Source organism: Bison bison, unplaced genomic scaffold (genome assembly GCF_000754665.1).
Source record: "Bison bison bison isolate TAMUID 2011002044 unplaced genomic scaffold, Bison_UMD1.0 scf7180017864331, whole genome shotgun sequence".
NCBI lineage: Eukaryota > Metazoa > Chordata > Mammalia > Artiodactyla > Bovidae > Bison > Bison bison.
In genome coordinates, this window is record NW_011494903.1 from 7,677,633 (window position 1) to 7,696,887 (window position 19,255).

A 19,255-nucleotide genomic window follows, 5' to 3' on the forward strand; every position below is an offset into this window, starting at 1 on the left:
ACCTGTTGAGTTGGGATCTCTAGAGGAAGGGGATCCAGGACTCTATATTTGAAATTACCTGCACAAGTGTTTCTTATGCAGCCATCCTGGCATTCATCAACAGACTCTATCTGGACATCACTGATGGAGTGATGGAGACAGTAAAGGAAGCTGAGGATCCCAGTCTCAATCTCTTGCTAATGCCATGTGACCTCTTCAACCCACAGAGCTTCTCCGATCCCCCACATGTGAAATGACAACAAAAATACAGCAGCTGCCCTTTTACCAACACATGGAGACAATCCAGAAATGAACTGGGTTAATGCCACAGAATGCATGCTTTGAGCTTGCTGGAAAAGGGATTCTATAAAGACAGGGGCTTATGAATACAATTACTTCCATCTGGGGATTTTTTTTTCAGTCCAAGATGAAGTTGTTGATACTAATTGGTCACACACACACACACACACACACACACACAGAGGATCTAATTTCTAATACAGTGAGGCCCCTCTCTAGATAAAGAAGACAAAAGGGATGCCAACGCCCCACAAGACAGAACATGCGGCATGTTTCCCCTTGTTTTCTAACTAAAGACTGGTGTTCCTGAGCCACTTATTTGAAATGGAATTAGTCCAGTTAACAGAGGGAGACTTGGGAGTGTTCAGGTTACAGAACTATTTCCTCATCTTCCACACCAGCTCATGTCCAGTGATCTCTGATGGATAAGGGGAACCCTGGAGAAAAGAGAAAGGCCAGCAGAGAACACAGAAAGCTTTTTCTCTGCCCTCCTGAGGACCACCCATGGCTGGCACAGCTCTCCTCCCTGCAGACCTGAGGTCTGGGAAACATTCACCCTGCCACAGAAGGAGGCCGGCTGTGCTTTTGACTTGCCCCTCCCACCCCAGCCCCCAGTTTGCTCTCTCTCTGGTCATAGGGGGCTTCCCTGATAGCTCAGCTGGTAAAGAATCTGCCTGCAACGCAGGAGACCCCAGTTTGATTCCTGGGTAGGGAAGATCCCCTGGAGAAGGGATATGCTATCCACTCCAGTATTCTTAGGATTCCCTGGTGACTCAGATGGTAAAGGATCCGCCTGTAATGCAGGAGACCTGAGTTCTATCCCTGGGTCGGGAAGATTCCCCTGGAAGAGGACATGGCAACGCACTCCAGTACTTGGAGAATCTTCCTTGGAGAATCTCCTTGGACAGAGGATCCTGGCAGGCTACAGTCCATGGTGTTGCAAAGAGTCGGACATGACTGAGTGACTAAGCACAGCACACAGCACTGGCCTTTGTAGCTGCTTTCACAGCACAGTGTAGTCGGTGGCATTAGAGATGATTAAAAGGACTTGCTTTTAAAGCCTAAAGCCCTCATATGTTCAAATGTGCAGGTCCTTCTTAATGAATTGCAACAATGAGAACACAGTTTCTCTGAAAGACCTACAAGTGACCCAGAAGCCAAGAAGTCTTTGTTAGAATACTCCGAAATGCCCTTTCTGTAGGTCTCAACAGAAGAGAAAAACAGACTCTGTAGCCAAAGAAAGGGCTACATCTCAAGTTACCAGATGACAGGGGTCCTCAAATTGCATGGAAAGCGCCTGTTACAGTGCAGAGTCCTGGGCCTCCAGTAGTTATGGTTCACAAGTTCTAAGGGGAGAACCAAGGGTTCAGATTTATAACAGCTATCTTAGGTGATACTGATATAGGCTGTCTGAGGACCACACTTAGAGCAACAGTGAGTTAGTAAAGTCTTTATGCAGGAAGTGGGACTCTTCTCCTGCCTAAAGAGTAGGTAGGTTCTAACTGATGGAGAAGAATGAGAAAGGGTTTCCACTAGGAGGAAACAGCCTGAGGCCATGAAGACAGAATGTGTGTGTGTGTGTGTGTGTGTGCGTGCGTGCACACGCGCACACATGTGCTGGAATATTAGGGAAGGCTGTGAGAAGACCAGTTTGACAAACTGCTAAGTCACTTCAGTCAAGTCCAACTCTGTGGGACCCCATAAACTGGGTTCCTTCTCCAATGCATGAAAGTGAAAGGTGTAAGTGAAGTCACTCAGTCGTGTCCCATGGACTGCAGCCCACCAGGCTCCTCCATCCATGGGATTTTCCAGGCAAGAGTACTGGAGTGGGGTGTCATTGCCTTCTCTGAGTCTGACTAAAGGGAGGTTTAAATTCAAAGACAATAAAAAAAGTAAATAAATTGAAAGACAAGGAAGATATGAATCGGATGGGGAAAATGGAGTCTTAGATGCCAAGACGAGGAGGCTGGACTTGATCTGCAGGGTGACAGGGAGTCTTTACAGGTCCTGAGAAGGTAGCAGCAACAGAAAACTCTGCCAGGGAATCAGACCAAGACAACAGACTAGGAAACTGAGAGTCTTTTTATCAAATAGGTTACTTTCCATGACCAGCTGGGCCCTTGGGATTGTGTCAATAAGGAGAGCAGGAACCACATATAGATGCTTCCCTGGGTGTAGAGGAAGGAGAAAAGTGAAACTGGATGAGCCACTGAAAACCACTCCTGGATCAGCACAACACTGCTCCTGGGCTCCCAAATGAGAAACAGATCCTAAAGTCCTTCTGAGGCTTTGCAAGTCTCCCTCTCAGCCCCACACCCCAGCCCTGGGGGCCCAGCGCTACTTGTGAAATCCCCAAGAGGAACACTTCCTCTATACGCATCAGCTAGTTAATTATATAGTTTCTTGTCTCCCCCTTCATTGCATTGTGTTCCTTCTGATGAAAAAGCAGAGCTCCTGACCAGTGGGCCTTAAGTAAATGAACTAAACAGCTCATTAAACTTTAAAGTTCAGCCCTAAAGAAAAAATGACTCCTTTACCCTTCCCAGAATGCACTTTGGTCTCCAAAGTGGGATGTGTATACCTTTCTGGGTATGAAAGATGCCATTAGGGTGTGTGGGAGGGGATAAAAACTTCTCTCTTTTTTTTTAAAAAGTATTTGTTGTTTTCCATTTTAATGAATATTTATAATAGTACATAATATTTGATGCCATTGTACATAGTTTATAATAAATACATATTTATGGAAAGCGCACAAAACTTTTTTAGTGCTAAGGAAGCTAACTCTCAAGAGTTTAGAGACCACAGCTTCAGACAAATGTTTTCTAAAGTTTCCAAGTATGAGAAAAGTCCTTTTTTTGTTTAAAAATAAAAATCTCACTCTGGGACTTCCCTGGTGGTCTAGCAGTTAAGAATCCACCTTGCAATGCAGGGGATATAGGTTCAATCCCTAGTCAGGAAACTAAGATCACACATGCCGTGGATCAACTAAGACCACACAATGCAACTACTGGAGCCCAGCGCCATGACTAGAGAATGCTTGAACAACAGTGAAAGATCCTGCATGATGCAACAAAGATCCCATGTGCCAGGGCTAAGACATAATGCAGCCAAATAAATAAAATAAATTTTTAAAATGTCACTCTGTGATAATATTTTTATAATATTCCCTACATGAGAAAATTCAGGATGACAAAAAAATATGATGAATCAGAATCTAATGCTTTATAGTAATTACAAAAAAACTCTCTTTTGTGGAAAAATAGTGTCTGCATATATGTGTACATGTAAGATTCATTTCCTCTCTCTCCAGAGGACACTCACAGATCAGTGACCTTGTTCCCTAACTCCGAGTCCCAACTCCCCAGTTCCAACGTCTGTTCCAAGACCAAGTCAGTTTCCTTTACTTGCTTTCCCAAGCCAAGGACACCAGCCTTCTCCCTGCACCAGGAATGCAGCAACTACAGAAGTGAAAATCAGGGCAGCAGCAAGACCTGCTTCTGAAGCCTGAGACTCAGAAATCACAAGCACATACTGATAAACTGGGAAACGGGTCTGGAGATTGTTCACCCAATGTATCAATCATTTCTTTTTAATTTAGGATAAGATTCCACCACTGATGTCTGTTACTCTGACTCAGGCCACAGACAATCTGCTCAGAGCTCTTCAGCCTTTGTCACCTTAGAACATCACCTATATTTAGGAAGTTCTCACAGTAGTGATTAAGAGAGCAGGGTCTAAGGCCAGACTTCCAAGTACAGAAGTTGGCTTAGCCACTACCTGAATGAGTTACTTAATCTACCTATACTTTAGTCTATTCATCTATAAGACAGCAATGAAAATAACTCCTAACTTGTATGGTTGTTGCAAGGATTAATTTAATTCATGAAAAAGGACCAAAACAGTGCCTGGCACACTGGTGGGAAATGAGTTTAAATAAATATTAGCCATCATTATCCTTACTACCAGGGTCCATACCTCTTAAGCAATTTATTATACTTGTCCTTACATACTCTGGACATTCTTCATAAAGCTGCTTACAGCATCTCCATAAAAGACTGCCTTCTCAAATGCACACTCACTTCAGATAGGTACCAAGCTTCCTGAAGGTCTGACCACCTGGGTTTTTTATCATTCCTTTTTGTTCCTGTACCAGGTTTTTTTGTTGTTGTTGTTTGTTTGTTTTTAACCAACTAGACAGAGAAGGTAGGGTTCATGACTTATACTTCTTTTTTGGTGTTTTGCAGAACTTATAATAGAGCCCCAGACACTTGGAAAGGCCCCAGTAAGAACAGGCTAACAGATTAATTCATTGCTTCATTAAAAATAGGAAAAGCCTCAGGAAACTGAGGAAACTGTCCATATTATTATTTCCTTCTAAACACTTGGAAACAGCGGTAGCAAGGTGACTGACCACCCCGTTGTTCTCCACCTGCCCTTCTCTCATCCACGGAAGCCCTAGCCTCAGGACGGTTCTCATCAGATCAGCTGGTAACAGAGTTCCACTTCTAGTGTCCCCTTACTCTATTTCAGCAACCCACCGCCTTTTATACTCTGCTTTGCAAAGGCCTTGTGTTCTCTCGTTATTGACTCATGGACCCATCGCATCCATTGCTCTATTTTTAAAACCTTCAAACTCTCTATCTGGCTCCTTCCTCACTGCGAGAAATCTTCCCAGGTCTCCTCCTCTTATACATTTCATGTGACTTTTCTGGCTTCCCTAACTACCCTCTATTTCCCCACATCCCTTTCACTATGCAGGACGTGACATACATAGTCTAGACTGCTGGCCCCTGTGCCTTCCCCTCATTCCTGGGATCTAGCTTCTGCTCCAACCCTTGTGCAGGTTCTCGTGAGGTCCCCAAAGGCGTCCTACTGAATCAGTGTGGTCACGGTTTCTTGCATCCCCATCTCATGGCAGCATTAGACACCCTGGCTGCTGGCATCTCCTCTTGGCTTCCAAGGTACTGCACTAACTTGATTCTCCTTGATAAACTTCTGACTCATTGCTCACTCTGCCAGGGTCCCCTGTTCCCTCCCATAAATGTGTCCATTCTCCATGGGTCTGTCTTTTCACTTCTTCCTTTTCTTCTCTTTCCTCCAAGAAGTTTTATCAAGTCCTATAACTTCAACCTTGGCCTTCACGCTTAAAATTTTCCATTGCCCCTCCCTACTTCTGGTCTCTAATATTCCTCCATGGTTATGATTCCCTTCCTTTCTTCCCAAGTTCTGGTCCCAGTTTTCCAGCACCTAGTTAAAATATACTCGTGGTTTTTGCTACTGCAACTCAAAATCAGTATATCAAAAACCAGATCCACTTTCCTCTTCCACTCCACTTTCTCTCCTGATCTGCTTGTCTCTGACAGTGGCACCTTGAGAGGCCTGAAACTTCATGGTCATTTTGGGGCCTCACTTTTCCTCAACCCCAAGTCCAGTGCCATGTCCTGCCAATTCTTCCTTCACAGTCTTTTTGGAATAGGCAGTACATACCCATGGTTCAAAAGTCAAAATTTTATGTAAAGGTAAATGTTGAGAGATCTCACTTCCAATTTTATCATCTTTTACCACAAGCAACCTCTAGGTAACTTTTCTTTCTTGTGTTTCCTTCAGTGTTTCTTTATATGAATATAAGCACATATTCTCATTTCTCTCCCATCCTTCTCACGCAGAAAGAGGCAGGTTACAAACACCGTCCTGCGTGGTGCATTCTCTGTCGCCCCAAGATGGATCCGGGAGATCTTTCCCTGGTTGTAGACAGAACTTCCTTGTGCACTTTCTTTTTTTTTTTTTCTAAATTTATAGATCTTCCCCCACTACCACAAATTACACAGTCGAGTTTCCCACATTTGGGGAAATCGCAGAGGTCAGCACATCCGGAGTGCAGTGGATAAGCCTCGCCCGGGGAAAACCACCTTCGTGATCATGGTATCTCCCCTGCCAAGTAAGTATCCCTTGTGCGCTTTCTAAGGCTGCATACCCCTACTGTGCATATTATTGCTTCATGAGCACACTTGGTTTTTTTTCCAATCTTTTACTATCATAAACAGTGCTGCAAAGAATAATCTCAGCCATACTATCTCATCCAGGTTATAACTGTAGACTCAGGAAAGAGTCCCAGAAGTGGGATTTCTGGCTCAAAAGGTAAAGGTATCTGTGCATCACAGACTCTCAAATCCTTACCTTCTCACTTGTGGCCCTGTCATCAGCCTGAGTTTACACCTAGATGTAAACAGCTAGATGAGATGGCTTCCATTCCAGTTATCATTGCTAAACTGACCTTTCCACAAGCCCACTTTGATTTATTCACCACTTGCTAGAAAATCTCTACTAGTCCTCCTTGTTTATCAAAAAAGGACTAGTTCCTCAGCCTGCCCCCAGGTGCCCTTTCCAGGCTCACCTGAGCAGTCCTCAGTGTAGCTAGCCAGGCTGCTGATTGCTTTCTAAACACACATTGCACCTTCCCACCTCCAGGCCTCTTCCCAGGCTTTGTTATTCATCCGAAATGTCCACCCCTTCCTCTGCCCACCCAACCCTAGACATTTTTCAAAGGACCTTCTTGAACGGTACCTCTTCCTGAATCTATCACTTACTACCTTCAGCAAGAAATGATCTCACCCAATGACCCCAAGGTCCAACTAGTCAAAGCTATGGTTTTCTTAGTAGTCATATTCAGATGTGAGAGTTGGATCATAAAGAAGACTGAGTGCTAAAGAATTGACACTTTCAAACTATGGTGCTAAAGAAGACTCTTGAAGGTCCCTTGGACAGCAAGGAAATCAAACTGGTCAATCTTAAAGAAAATCAGTCCTGAATATTCACTGGAAGGACTGATGCTGAAGCTGAAGCTCCAATCCTTTGGCCACCTGATGTGAAAAGCTGACTCACTGGAAAAGACCCTGATGCTGGGAAAGACTGAAGGCAGGAGAAGGGGATGACAGAGGATGAGATGGTTGGATGGCATCACTGACTCAATGGACATGAGTTTGAGCAAACTCTGGAAGATAGTGAAGGACAGGGAAGCCTGGCATGCTGCAGTCCATAGGGTCAGAAAGAGTCAGACACAACTCAGCAACTGAACAACAGCAGCATCCCCAAAGCCCTGTATTTAAACCAGTCCCATAGCATCTGCCTTCTGGTGCCTTCTTATCATAGCTGTCTATGTGTAGCTCACCTTCTACACGAGGTTGTAAATTCTCTAAAGGCCAAGACTGTGCCTTCTGTACCCTATAGTTCCCAGAGTCCTCTTCACAGCATCTCCCATATACAAATGTCTCATTAAATACTGCAAGATTGTTTATTGAGAGAAATCAGTCTTCTGGCTTGAAGCCCTTTCCCCAGTACTGGAAAAGGCTCCCAGGGAAATGAGGCAGGCAGGTCTGCTGGCCATAAAACATGGACACGTGTAGTGAGGCATGAGCACACACAGATGCATATGTCCTGCCTACATGGAAGCGTGGCTCATAAATTCTATCCATTTTAAAGCAGTTGCAGAATTAATGACAACAAAACTAAGTGGAATTCAGCAAGCACTTCATCCCTCTTGAAGGTTTGTGATTTTTCAAAGCTTTTGTTATTTTATTTGAAGGACCACAGACTTTTTTAAAAGTGAAGAAATTGGGTAAAGCCTATACCTGAAATAAAAGACCCTGGGCTATTCTCAAGGAAAGGTCATGATCATAACCTAGAAAAATTCTAGGCTAGTTTTCAGAAAGTCTGGGTGCAAGGTTGAGCACTATTATATGATGTGGACACTTAACCAGGAAGTTGCTTTTCCCATCAAGAAAAAACAAACACACAAAAAGACCTTCCTTTACAGGAAAACTTTTTTCCCCTCTAACCTCTGACTCAAATGTGGTTGCCCATTCATGTGGCAGGAAGAACTGTGAGTCAGGGAAAAGAGGGCAGTGCCCCCAGCATCTTTTGTGACATGACCTGTTTACCTGTCTTGAGTCAGCTTGGAATCTAACTGGAAAAGCAAAACTCAAGGTCTACTGGGGCTGCTCATAGAAAGTGCTGACTTCAGAAGATGAAGCCTAACCTCCTTACACAGACCCACTCAGTAATCTTTCCAAAGAAAGAGGGGCTGCGTCTGCCTTCCCTCGGTTCAGACAAACATCCCCCTCAAATGCTTCTGGTTCCTTTCTCTTGGTTTCAAGTTGCCCTCACCTCCAGTAGAATTTCAGAAACAGCTTCCTAAATTGTCTTCCTGAATCTCGGCTCTCCCAGGGCCCAAGGAGTTTACTTGTTGGTGCCAAGTCAGCTGTCAATGACTTGTTGATTGACAAATCCATGGGTCTCTCTTCAGCCTTCCCCCCATTTGACTTCTCTCTGCCATCAGAACCTGCTGAAGCCACCCTGTGCTTCTTCTGAAATGCCTTCTCCTCCCTTGGCTTCCCTGAGAAGGCCCTTCCTGATTCTTCTATTTCCTCACTGGCTCCGCTTCCTCTACCCCATTTTGTCCTTCAGCCTTCTGTCTTCTGCCTTCTTTCCTTCATTATTATCTTTATCTCTAAGACCCCCATCCTACTGCCTGCCTCAGCCATGGGCTTTCCCTTCTCTTGATGAGCTGTGCGTTGGGGAGGGGATGGATCCTCCCCTGGTCATCCCCACCCCCAGTGTGGTTGTGTGTGTGCTCAGCATGGCTCACCCACCCACACCCAACCGGGAAACAGAGTACCTCTCAGTGTCAGGTAGCCATAAGCCAGGGTGGCCAAAGCCTGTGCACATTTCCAGTGTTCTTCCCCAAAAATAATCCGAGAAAGGATGACACAGCGAATCAGCTCCTTATTTGCTTCAATGTTCTGCAGAGAGCAAGCAAGTCATCATGCTTTCTGGAAAGGAGGAAAATCTCCAGCCCGCATCTCATCACTGGAAGACAGGACTTCATCCACTGTCATCTTTTTCCCTCGTCCCCACTTCCCATCCCACAGCCAATTCAGCAAGTCCTGTTGGCTCCACCTTACTAGTAAGTCCTAAAGCTAAGCTCTTCTCTTCATTCCTGCCATGCGTACCCAGGCCAAGCCACCCTAACCTATAACCTGGGTGACCTCAGCCCCTCCTACTGCCTCCACCCCTGCCCCACCCCCGTAGTTAACTTTACATCACAGCCAGAGGGACTTATTTTCACCTCTCACAGTGAAAAATTTTAACAGTATGCAAAAACAGAATGGCCAATGACTCACTTAGCTGCCTCAAGTAACTATTCATGGTCAATCTTGTTTCATGTCTATGCTCCACATGTACCTACCCTCTCCCTCTATGGCTCTGAAGTAAATCCAAGATACTAAGTCATCTCATATTTCATAAGTACCTCCAAAGGATATGGACTTAGAAATACTGGGTTGGCCGGATAGTTCGTTTGGGTTTTTCTTTAACATCTCAGAGAAAACCCGAATGAACTTTTTGGGCCAAACCAACAGAACCACAAAATCAGTATTGCACCAAAATATTAACAATGATTCCTTGCTATCAAATACCTAGTCCCATAAATCTAATAATTACCTCATAGTTTGCAGTTTGATTGTCCAAACACTGAGATCTATCTCCTGAGTCTCCTTTAATCCATGGGTTCCAACTTTATTTCTAATTCTTTTCATTGAAAATTATTTATGGAAGAAACTGAGTTATTTGGCTTAGAGTGTTTCCCAAAGATGGAAATTGGATTGACTACATCCTTATGGTGTCACTCAACATGTCCTTCCATCCTCCATTCTGCCTTTATATTGGTCATTGGATTTAGAAGTTTGATTACCTTTAGCTTTTTTTTTTCTCCCCAAGCAAAACTACTTCATATGTTCTACCATCAGAAGATACCTAATCTCTGCTTGTCTCTTGCTGAGGAAGGCAAAACTACATGAATAAATCTATAAAAGATAGTAGAATGATGATATCCTAATTCTATCATTTCTTCTTCATATGTTAGCTGGAATAACTTTATAAAAATGAAATCTCCCCTAATCTATTTCTTGGTTACCCAACAGTACAGTTCACATCAGAAGGACAGGATATATACTTTAATCTTTCCCTTAATTTACCAGCTTTCCAAATAATGAGTTCATTCACTAGCACCTGCCAATTGGTGACCAAGTAACGAGGTGTTTATCATTCTTTTTCTTCTCCATCTTTTTCTCCTTTGTCTAAATTTTTATTATTATTTATGATCATAAGCATATCTGGATTTTTAAATATATCTGATGCTCCTGAATACAGTGAACTACTTTCTCGCTCAGGGCTTGTACACCTGCTGTTCCCCAGCCTGGGACACTCTCACAGATCATTACCCTCTTGTGCCATTTTCATTTTGTTCACCTCAGAGAGGCCTTCCTTGGTCACTTTAATAAAACAGCCTGTCACCCCATCACTTACTATACCCCATTACCAACTTTAATTTTTTTCTTCATAGCATCTACCTCTCTCTGATATTCCATTAACTAAAATTTTTTGTCTATGATCTGTCTCCCCAAATAGAACATAATAGAAAATACATTCCTCAAGAACAGTTTCTTCCTCAAGTTCACTACTGTATGCTCCATGCACAGAGGAGGCCGCTCATTCAGTACTTGCTGAATAAATCATCTCTCTACTGGCAAAGATAAGGATGGGGTGGGGAAAGAGTCCCTGGCCCTGCAGAACTGATGGGCAGAGCTCTCTTAAGAAATCACAGAATTACATCTTTAATGCATAGATGTCAGTAACTTTACATACACAGTCACCAGGTAGCTGCACTGATTGACAAAGCCAGGCATTTATTTCCTGGTGAGATGGAAGAGCACTTTAGGAAGCCTGGAATTCTGATCCTGGTTCTGACATTTACTGACTGTGAGATCTGGGGCAAGAACACCCTGAGTCCCAGCTTCCTTTTCTACTTAGAGATCTAGACCACTCACCTCACAGGATTACTCTGGAGGAAAGTGAGTCAATATCAAAGGGATCCAAATCTGTTCTGTATTATCTGACTGTAACCCCCTTACAGAGTAACACACAGAGAAGTCTAAGGACTGCTCTCTTCTGACCCCCGTGACCCCCACGTCCTTCCTCACCTTAGGCTTCATCCCTCTCCGCTCAAACACACAGAAGCAAACAATGTGAGAGGGGCATTTCCCCTCATGCTTTAAAAACAGCCATTCGGTCAGAACATGTGATTGTTCTTCATGGGCTGACCGCACAGTAAATACTAAGTTCTATTCCGAGGAAGCATAATACCACGAAAAATGCCTAGAATGAGAGTCCAAAGCTTTGAGTCCTTTCCTGGCTCTGGACCTCATGTGTTCATCCATCCTCACACTTCCTGTCCTAGGCACAGAGACAACCAGTATGGGCTCCAGAGCTCAGCCCAGCGTTGCCTCTGCCACCGCCAATCCTCCTGTCCTTCAGGGCGGTGAGAACTGGGGTGGGCTAGGTTTAACTCCTAAATCTCAATCTCTGTCATTATCCAAAGTGGTCAAGGAGCTGTCAAGTCTTAGAAGCTCACACTTGCATTCCGAGGCAGTTGGTACTTATCTTTCTAGAACTGATCATTCTAGCCTAGGCTCATGAAATACTAATAGGTCAGGATGATGGTCCTTTCCAAGTTCCTGGGTAGTTTACACAGATAAATTTACAGATATAGCCATCCAGGGAAGTATCAACTTCTGCTGTCCTCTGAGGTGCCTCTCTCAGCCTTTCCTAAGCCATCTGCAGACTTTCACACAAGTACTTTAAGATCACTTTTTCCCTTGTCTGGGAATGGCTAGGAAGTCAGTAAGCCAGCATAAGAATTCTTTGTTGATAAATAACGCTCTGGGAGCAGGCCAGTGCCTGTGTGTTAATCACGAGGGTCACTGACAGGCTGTCTCATGTTCCTGGACTTTGAACACTCCTGCTAAACACTTGCTCTGAGGTCCTAGTTCCGAAGTCCTGGCTTTGCTTTTGGAAATGGATACCTGGACTCCCTGACCTCTGCTGCTACCACCCACTTCCTGTCCTTTGGTTTACTTAGGATTCCACTGTAACCACAGGCGTCTTACCATATCCTTGCTAGGCCTGAGCCTAGACTGCGCCTGGCTACCCGTGTTCTCAGTCTCTTGCCTCACTATCCTGGACTTCCTGTTACCCAAAAGATATTATCCTGAAATCTTTCAGGAGAAATCAAAAACCGTTTGTTAATTAAAAGAACCAAACAGCAACAGGAAGACCCAACATCAATTTTCAGTTTAAAGCCAGGAGCACAAATACTCCAAGGAAGTATTTAGTGACCCATGTGTGGAACTGGAAGGTGGGCCGGCTACCAGCTATGCTCCGCTCTGTTTTCTCCCACTTACAAAGAAATATTAACACCTTCCTTCACTTCATGGCCTTCAGCCTGAAGTTAAATAAGAGTTTCTCTAATCATGGACATATATATTTGAAAATGGAAAACCTTGTGAATTTTTATTTTACCTTTTTCCCCTTAATCAGCTGAGCTATTTTCTTCTGGGATTGGGCCAGTTTCTCTCTGGGATGAGACATATGGTCTATGACCTTCTCCTTGGCTTTGGTGTCTTCCTCACTCTCTTCAGATCCACTAGTGGGAGATGACTCATCTGTTCGCTGATGTTCTGGGATCTTGGATTGCTGGGACCTGTGGGTACCAGAGAGGGACATGGAGTGAGGTTTGACCTTTGCATATCTCAAACAAGGTGACACTGAAGGACAGAGCCCTCCCAACTGGGGGCTGGGGATATGATCTTTAAAACAGACCTGAAGAATAAAGCCAGGTAGCACACTCATGCCACCTGCAAAACCCAGAGTTAGAACCGCAATGTAGTGGTTCAAATGAAATAGATTTGTTGAACTACCCACTCAGCTGCAACTCTGCAGCTTACCAACCATAAGACCTTAAGTAAGTTATTAATCTGTTTCTCTGTAAAAATGAAGTCAATATGAACACTCACCTGATGAGGTTATGGGATTAAGTCAGGTAATACTCATAAATCACTTAGCATAGTGCCTGCTATTTAGTAAGTGCTCTTTAACATTAGCTATTATTATTTTATGAGCTCCATGACTTCAGGATGTTGAATTGGAAGATCTCCAAGATTCCTAGCATTCTAAATTCTGATCCAAACCAGGGGCAAAAATGGACACAGTGAAATAAAGTAAAGGGAACTAACATTTTGAGGTTGGAACTTCACATGTCCTCTTTCAAATTTCTTTTTTGCTTCAACATAAACCCTGACTAAAGAGGATGTGGTCCCACCAAGGAGAAGGGAGGGGAACGCACACTGGGTCAAGTGCAGATTCAGGAGAGAAATGACCTTTTCAATTATTAGGGGGAAAAAAAACTAAACCGAAAATGTGTTGGAAAAAGAGCTGAGTGGGTTGAAAAATCTTCTCCCTCTTCCCCAGCACCCCTACCCCACCCGCTTACACACACACACACACACATATATACACATGCATACATACAATGTAAATCTCAGATTTCAGTGCTAAACATAATTATGAATGGGTAATTGATGTGATAAAGTCCAAAGAGTGAATCCTACATTAACAAATGAGATAACCATATCCTAACTCTACCATAAAAATCATAAAGTGATCCAGAAGAAATAGAATTCTAAGATCTTAAGAGGAACAGCAGAAATTTTAATTATAAGTAAGTTCCCCCCAAAGAATCACCTTTGTATTCATGATAGTTTTTAAAAGCTCAACAATTGCATAGTTTTCAAAATAAATTTTATCTTCCTTTTCCACTAATAAGTAATGAATGCTCGCTGTAAGAATACAAAAAGGAGAAAATTTAGAAGGAAAATAAATGTCAAATGTAACCTTTTACACCAGGTTCGAATAAATGACATGTTAATATCCATCCAGAGTTCTGTTCTACATAACCTATATTTATTTAGGCATGTGGGTAAACCATGTGGACAGGGCAGCAACATTTCTTTAGGCCCAGGCCCAGGCCCCGGCAGGACTGCGCTCAGCCCACAAACAGAAGTGTGCTTTCAGACGACGTGCAAAAACTCAATGGAAAAGGGAGAGAAGCCTGGCGGAGCCATGAAATTGGGAAATAGGACTTAAACTTGCCTGATCTCTGTCTGGTGAATTCCATACTCCTCCAAGACCCAAATGGAGTGCCACCTTTGCTGGGAATATTGCACTGGAGTAGCAGTACAAACACCCTCTACAGGCTTGCGAAAGTTTCCTCCAACTTCGACTATAGTGAGAATCACACCACAGTCTCTTTCAAAATTTGTTTTGTTTCTGAGTCTTCTTTGCTTCCTAGTAAGTAAAATCACCTGGGCTGGGACTGAGTCTCATTTGTTTCTAAGAAACCCTGATATCTGGGTCACAGTAGGAAAAAATAACTGCTTGTTTAATGATGAACAAATGAATGGAAAAGGGAAGTGTAAGGTCTTCAGATGCCTGAAAAAGACTGATGACAGAAGAAATCCGTGGCAAGAGAGCCTAACTCAAGAAACTCACAGAAAGAACACTTAGTCCTCAACAGAAGACCTTGCTTAGGCTGCATATTTCATACACCTGGAGCAGAAGTTCAACCTATTGGGGTCACCAAAAATATTATTAACTTTTGATATTAAAAACAAGCCCAAAATAAGCCCAAGCTTTAATAGCAGGGCCTCAAAGGAAGAAGAAACATTCGAGTCTTGATAAATAACTTGAGACTGCAAAGCCCTGAACTAGCTTTGAACTTGTTGCTGCGAAAGGTAAGAAAGATACCTAGAGAATACTGACCAGATATCTCAAAGGATAGTCAGAATAAAAAGATTAGGCCAGGGATTTCCCTGGTGGTCCAGTGGGTAAGGCTCTGCACTTCCAATGCAAAGGATGCAGGTTTGATTCCTGGTCCGGGAACTAAGATCCCATGTGCTGCATGACCAAAAATATTAAAAAAAAAAAAAAAAGATTAGGCCAGTTAAATGAATGATCTGCCTTGCTCGGACTCTAACTTATTCTATATATTGCCATCATAAATGTGAATCCTTACTAGTAAAATTAGATATGAATTATCTATTTCCAAGATACTCTACTATGCACTCAACATTTTTTCTTTTTTAAAAAAATACTAATTTTATTATTTATTTGGCTACATTGGGTCTTAGTTACAGCATGCAGGTTCTTCACTGCATCATGCAGGATCTTTCGTTTTGGTTCATCAACTCCCCAGCTGTGATGAGTGGGCTCAGTTGGTCCTTGGGGCATGTGGGATCTTAGTTTCCAGACCAGGGTTTGAACCCATTTCCCCTGCACTGAAAAACAGATTCTTAACCACTGGACCACCAGAAAAATTCCTGAACTCTACATTTTTAACTTAAATTTTTATAGTTATATGATCCTTAAAATATTTTATAAGATGGTACAGAATGAATTACACTAACATGTTAACCACTAGACACACTTGGCCATTAAGCATATGAAGTGTAGCTGGCCTGAACTGAGATCTGTTGCAGTGTAAAATACACACCGAATTTCAAAGACTTAATATGGAAAAAAATTTCATCAATTATTTTATATAATATTATATATATTGATTTATAGTATTTACATTTACCTGTTTCTTTTTATTTTTTAATATGGCTACTTAAAATTTAATATTAGATTTTTGGCTAGCATTATATTTCTACTTGATAGCATTGGTATAGAGCAATGGTTCTCAACCAAGGGTGATATTGCTCCCAGGGGATATTTGGCAATGTCAGGAGATAACTGCTTGTCACAACTGGGGCACAGCTACTGACATCTCATAGGTAGAAGCCAAGGATGTAACAATGCACAGGACACCCCACAACAAATAATTATCTAATCCAAAATGTCAATAGTGTCAAGGTTGAAAAGCCCTGGTATACAGAAGTGGTTAAAGAACAGACTCTGAAGTCAGACTGCCCAGTTTGAACAGCACCTACTAGCTATGTGGCTTTGGGCAAACTGCCCAACCTTTCTTTAATTTATCCTCTTCATCTAAAAAATGGGATAATTACAATACCTCCCTCACAGAGCTGTTGGAGAAATTAACTGAGTTAATATATATAAGTACTTAGAACAGTGCCTGGCACATAGTATTTGCTCAATAAGTATTAGTTGCTATGATGTAAAATTTTTAATTTCCTTATTGTCTATTTCATGAAGGGCTTCCCTGATGGCTCAGACAGTAAAGAATCTGCCTGAAATGTGGGACACCTGGGTTCTATCCCTGAGTTGGGAAGATCCCCTAGAGAAGAGAATAGCTACTCACTCCAGAATTCTTTTCTGGAGAATCCCAGGGACAGAGAAGCCTGGTGGGCTATAATCGATGCAGTCACAAAGGGTTGGACACAACTGAGAGACTAACACTATTTCATGAAACAATTTCAATTTGCTCATTAACTTTTTAATTCTCCATGACTTTACCAATCTTGTTAAAATTATCTTTGTAAAAAAAAAAAGTTGAAACCTCCCTTAAATTAGGAAAAAAACATTTCTTTTCCATCTTGCATAGGTTGCATGTGTGTGTGCTCCAATTAAGTCTTCTCCAACTCTTTGTGACCCCATGGACTGTAGCCTGCTAGGCTCCTCTGTCCCTGGGATAGCCCAGGCAAGAATACTGGGGTGCGTTGCCATTTCCTTCTCCGGGGTATCTTCCCAAACCAGGGATTGAACTCACGTCTCCTGCATTGGCAGGCAGGTTCTTTACCACTGAGCCACCAGGGAAGCCCTTGTATAGGTTGCATAAGTACAAATGGACATTATAGCAGAACTGTTATTAGAAAACAACACAGAATCTCAATCTTCCCTATAACATGCATGCAAAGCTTCTCACCAAGATTGGCCTTAAGTGGAGGTCCCACAGGGAACTCTGCTCAGTGTTATGTGGCAGCCTGAATGCTAGAAGAGTTGAGTTTAGGGGAGAATGGATACACGTATGTGTATGGATGAGTCCCTTCACTGTCCACCTGAAACTATCATAACATTGTTAATTAGCTATACTTCAATACAAAGTAAAAAAAAAATGTAATAAAAAGTCTACTAAATTTGAACATACTTTTAAAAAATATAAAATGTAAACACTGAAAAACAAAATCTTTTCATATTTAAAAAAAAGTGAATGTCCCAGTGTTTCAGGCCAGTGGAAAGTGATGCTAAGACTCTGTGGCACTTACAGATGGAAACAGAAGTCCCAGTCGGTGTCACTGGTGACAGTTGGGATGCGGATGGGGCTGGCTTGCATCTTCTTCCTACCAAGAATCACATGGGAGGTTAGCTTTGGAAGAAGACGCTTAGAAGTCTGTTCTATTCTCCCTCTGTCGGATGCTATTAGCATTAAACTGAAACTGCCCAAATATATATAACCCATCCTAAATCCACAAATAGACTACACACACACTCATGAATGGTGGACCTGGAAAGCAGAAATTAAAGACATTTGCCAAATTAAATCCCTGAGTTAAATTTCTATTGTTTAATTTTTACTCCACATTACCTCCCAATTCTCTGACCTTTCTTACCCCTTAAGCCAACACATGGAGAAGGCAATGGCACCCCACTCCAGTACTGTTGCCCGGAAAATCCCATGGATAGAGGAGCCTGGTAGGCTGCAGTCCATGGGGTCCCTAAGAGTCACACACGACTGAGCGACTTCACTTTCACTTTTCACTTTCATGCATTGGAGAAGGAAATGGCAACCCACTCCAGTGTTCTTGCCTGGAGAATCCCATGGACGGATAAGCCTGGTGGGCTGCCGTCTATGGGGTTGCACAGAGTCGGACAGGACTGAAGCGACTTGGCAGCAAGCCAACACATTTACATCTCCTGAATCATGGAAACTGTGATCTCCTACTCAAGTCAGATATTGTTTTTGCAGATGACAAGCTCTCATGACTAACACACTAACAGTGTGTTTATTAATTCTTCATGTCCCTAGAGATGTCTCATTAGTAGGTGATCCTAGTTAAGGAGCTAAAACACATGCATCTATTTTGATTGCTGTCATTAACTGATGGAAGAAATAGTGAAAACTGATGGCAAAAAAAGAAAAAAATGATTTATATTATTTTCTAAATTGAACGCTTGTGGGTATCCCCGTTGCTTAAATCCAATCCAAACGGAATGCAATTATTTATTAACATTAGCACCCACCAAGTCTCTCCTAATTTCACCCTGCAGAAAGTCACTCATTCCCACCTGAGCCCTGAGTAGGTCTCTAAGTCTCCACCCAAAGACTAGAAGGGAAGATTCACTAATTTGTCTATCTAATGTCTACTTTCAAAACCGTAGCCGGTAACTTCCCTGGTGGTCCAGTGGCTAAGGCTCCGCACTGCCAATGCAGAGGGCCCAGGTTCAATCCCTAGTCAGGGAACTAGATATCGCAGGCTGCAATGAAGATCCTGAGTGCTGCAACTAAGACCAGGTGCAGCCAAACACACACACACACAAACACAAACTGTGGCCAGGGGCAGAGGTCCAAACACACACATACACACATATATAAACTGTACACACACACACACACACACACCCATATATATATATACACATAAACTGGCCAGGGGGAGAGGTTCTGACTTCTCAATCTCCTAAATTCTGTTCCTGTGAGGTTTCCCCTGGCCCTGAACTGTAACACCAAATTCTGGCCCCTCTCTCCAGTGCAAATCGCTTTCTTCTTTTCTGCAGTTGTCTCGCCTTCGTAAACCTAAACACCACATTTCAAGCACCGTCGGAGGTTCCCCCTGGCTTCTTGTCAGCGGTGCACCGGCCGCAGAGGCCCTGGCCGGAAAAGAAGGCGAGGGCGGCCGAGAGGCAAGTGTCGCGGGGTACCTGGCGGAGGGCAGAAGGCACGGAACTAGCCTTCTTGGCACCCTCTGCTCGGCTTCCGCGGGGCGCTTCAGTGTACTGGCCTCTGCGGACCTCGTTCAAGGGGCCACAGGTTGCCTTGCGGAAGCGAGACGCTCAGCTAGCTCTGCCTTCCGCGTTTGCCGCCGGGGTTTTGGCTCCGGAGACAATGGTGTTACCATAGGAACGGAAT

The 19,255-nt window shown here is 43.2% G+C and overlaps 1 protein-coding gene across 1 annotated transcript in view; it reads right to left on the reverse strand.

Moving 5' to 3' along the window:
- Positions 1–19,205, reverse strand: part of TTC23L (tetratricopeptide repeat domain 23-like) — a 51,650-nt gene extending 32,445 nt beyond the window's left edge. The window contains exons 1-4 of the mRNA XM_010853849.1: positions 19,048–19,205; positions 17,394–17,468; positions 12,694–12,874; positions 8,954–9,077 (exon numbers count right to left, since the gene is read on the reverse strand). Of these exons, the coding sequence (XP_010852151.1) occupies positions 8,954–9,077; positions 12,694–12,874; positions 17,394–17,461 (373 nt within the window). The 5' untranslated portion in view covers positions 17,462–17,468; positions 19,048–19,205. The remainder of the gene's footprint in view (positions 1–8,953; positions 9,078–12,693; positions 12,875–17,393; positions 17,469–19,047) is intronic.
- Between the last annotated feature and the right edge of the window lie 50 nt (positions 19,206–19,255).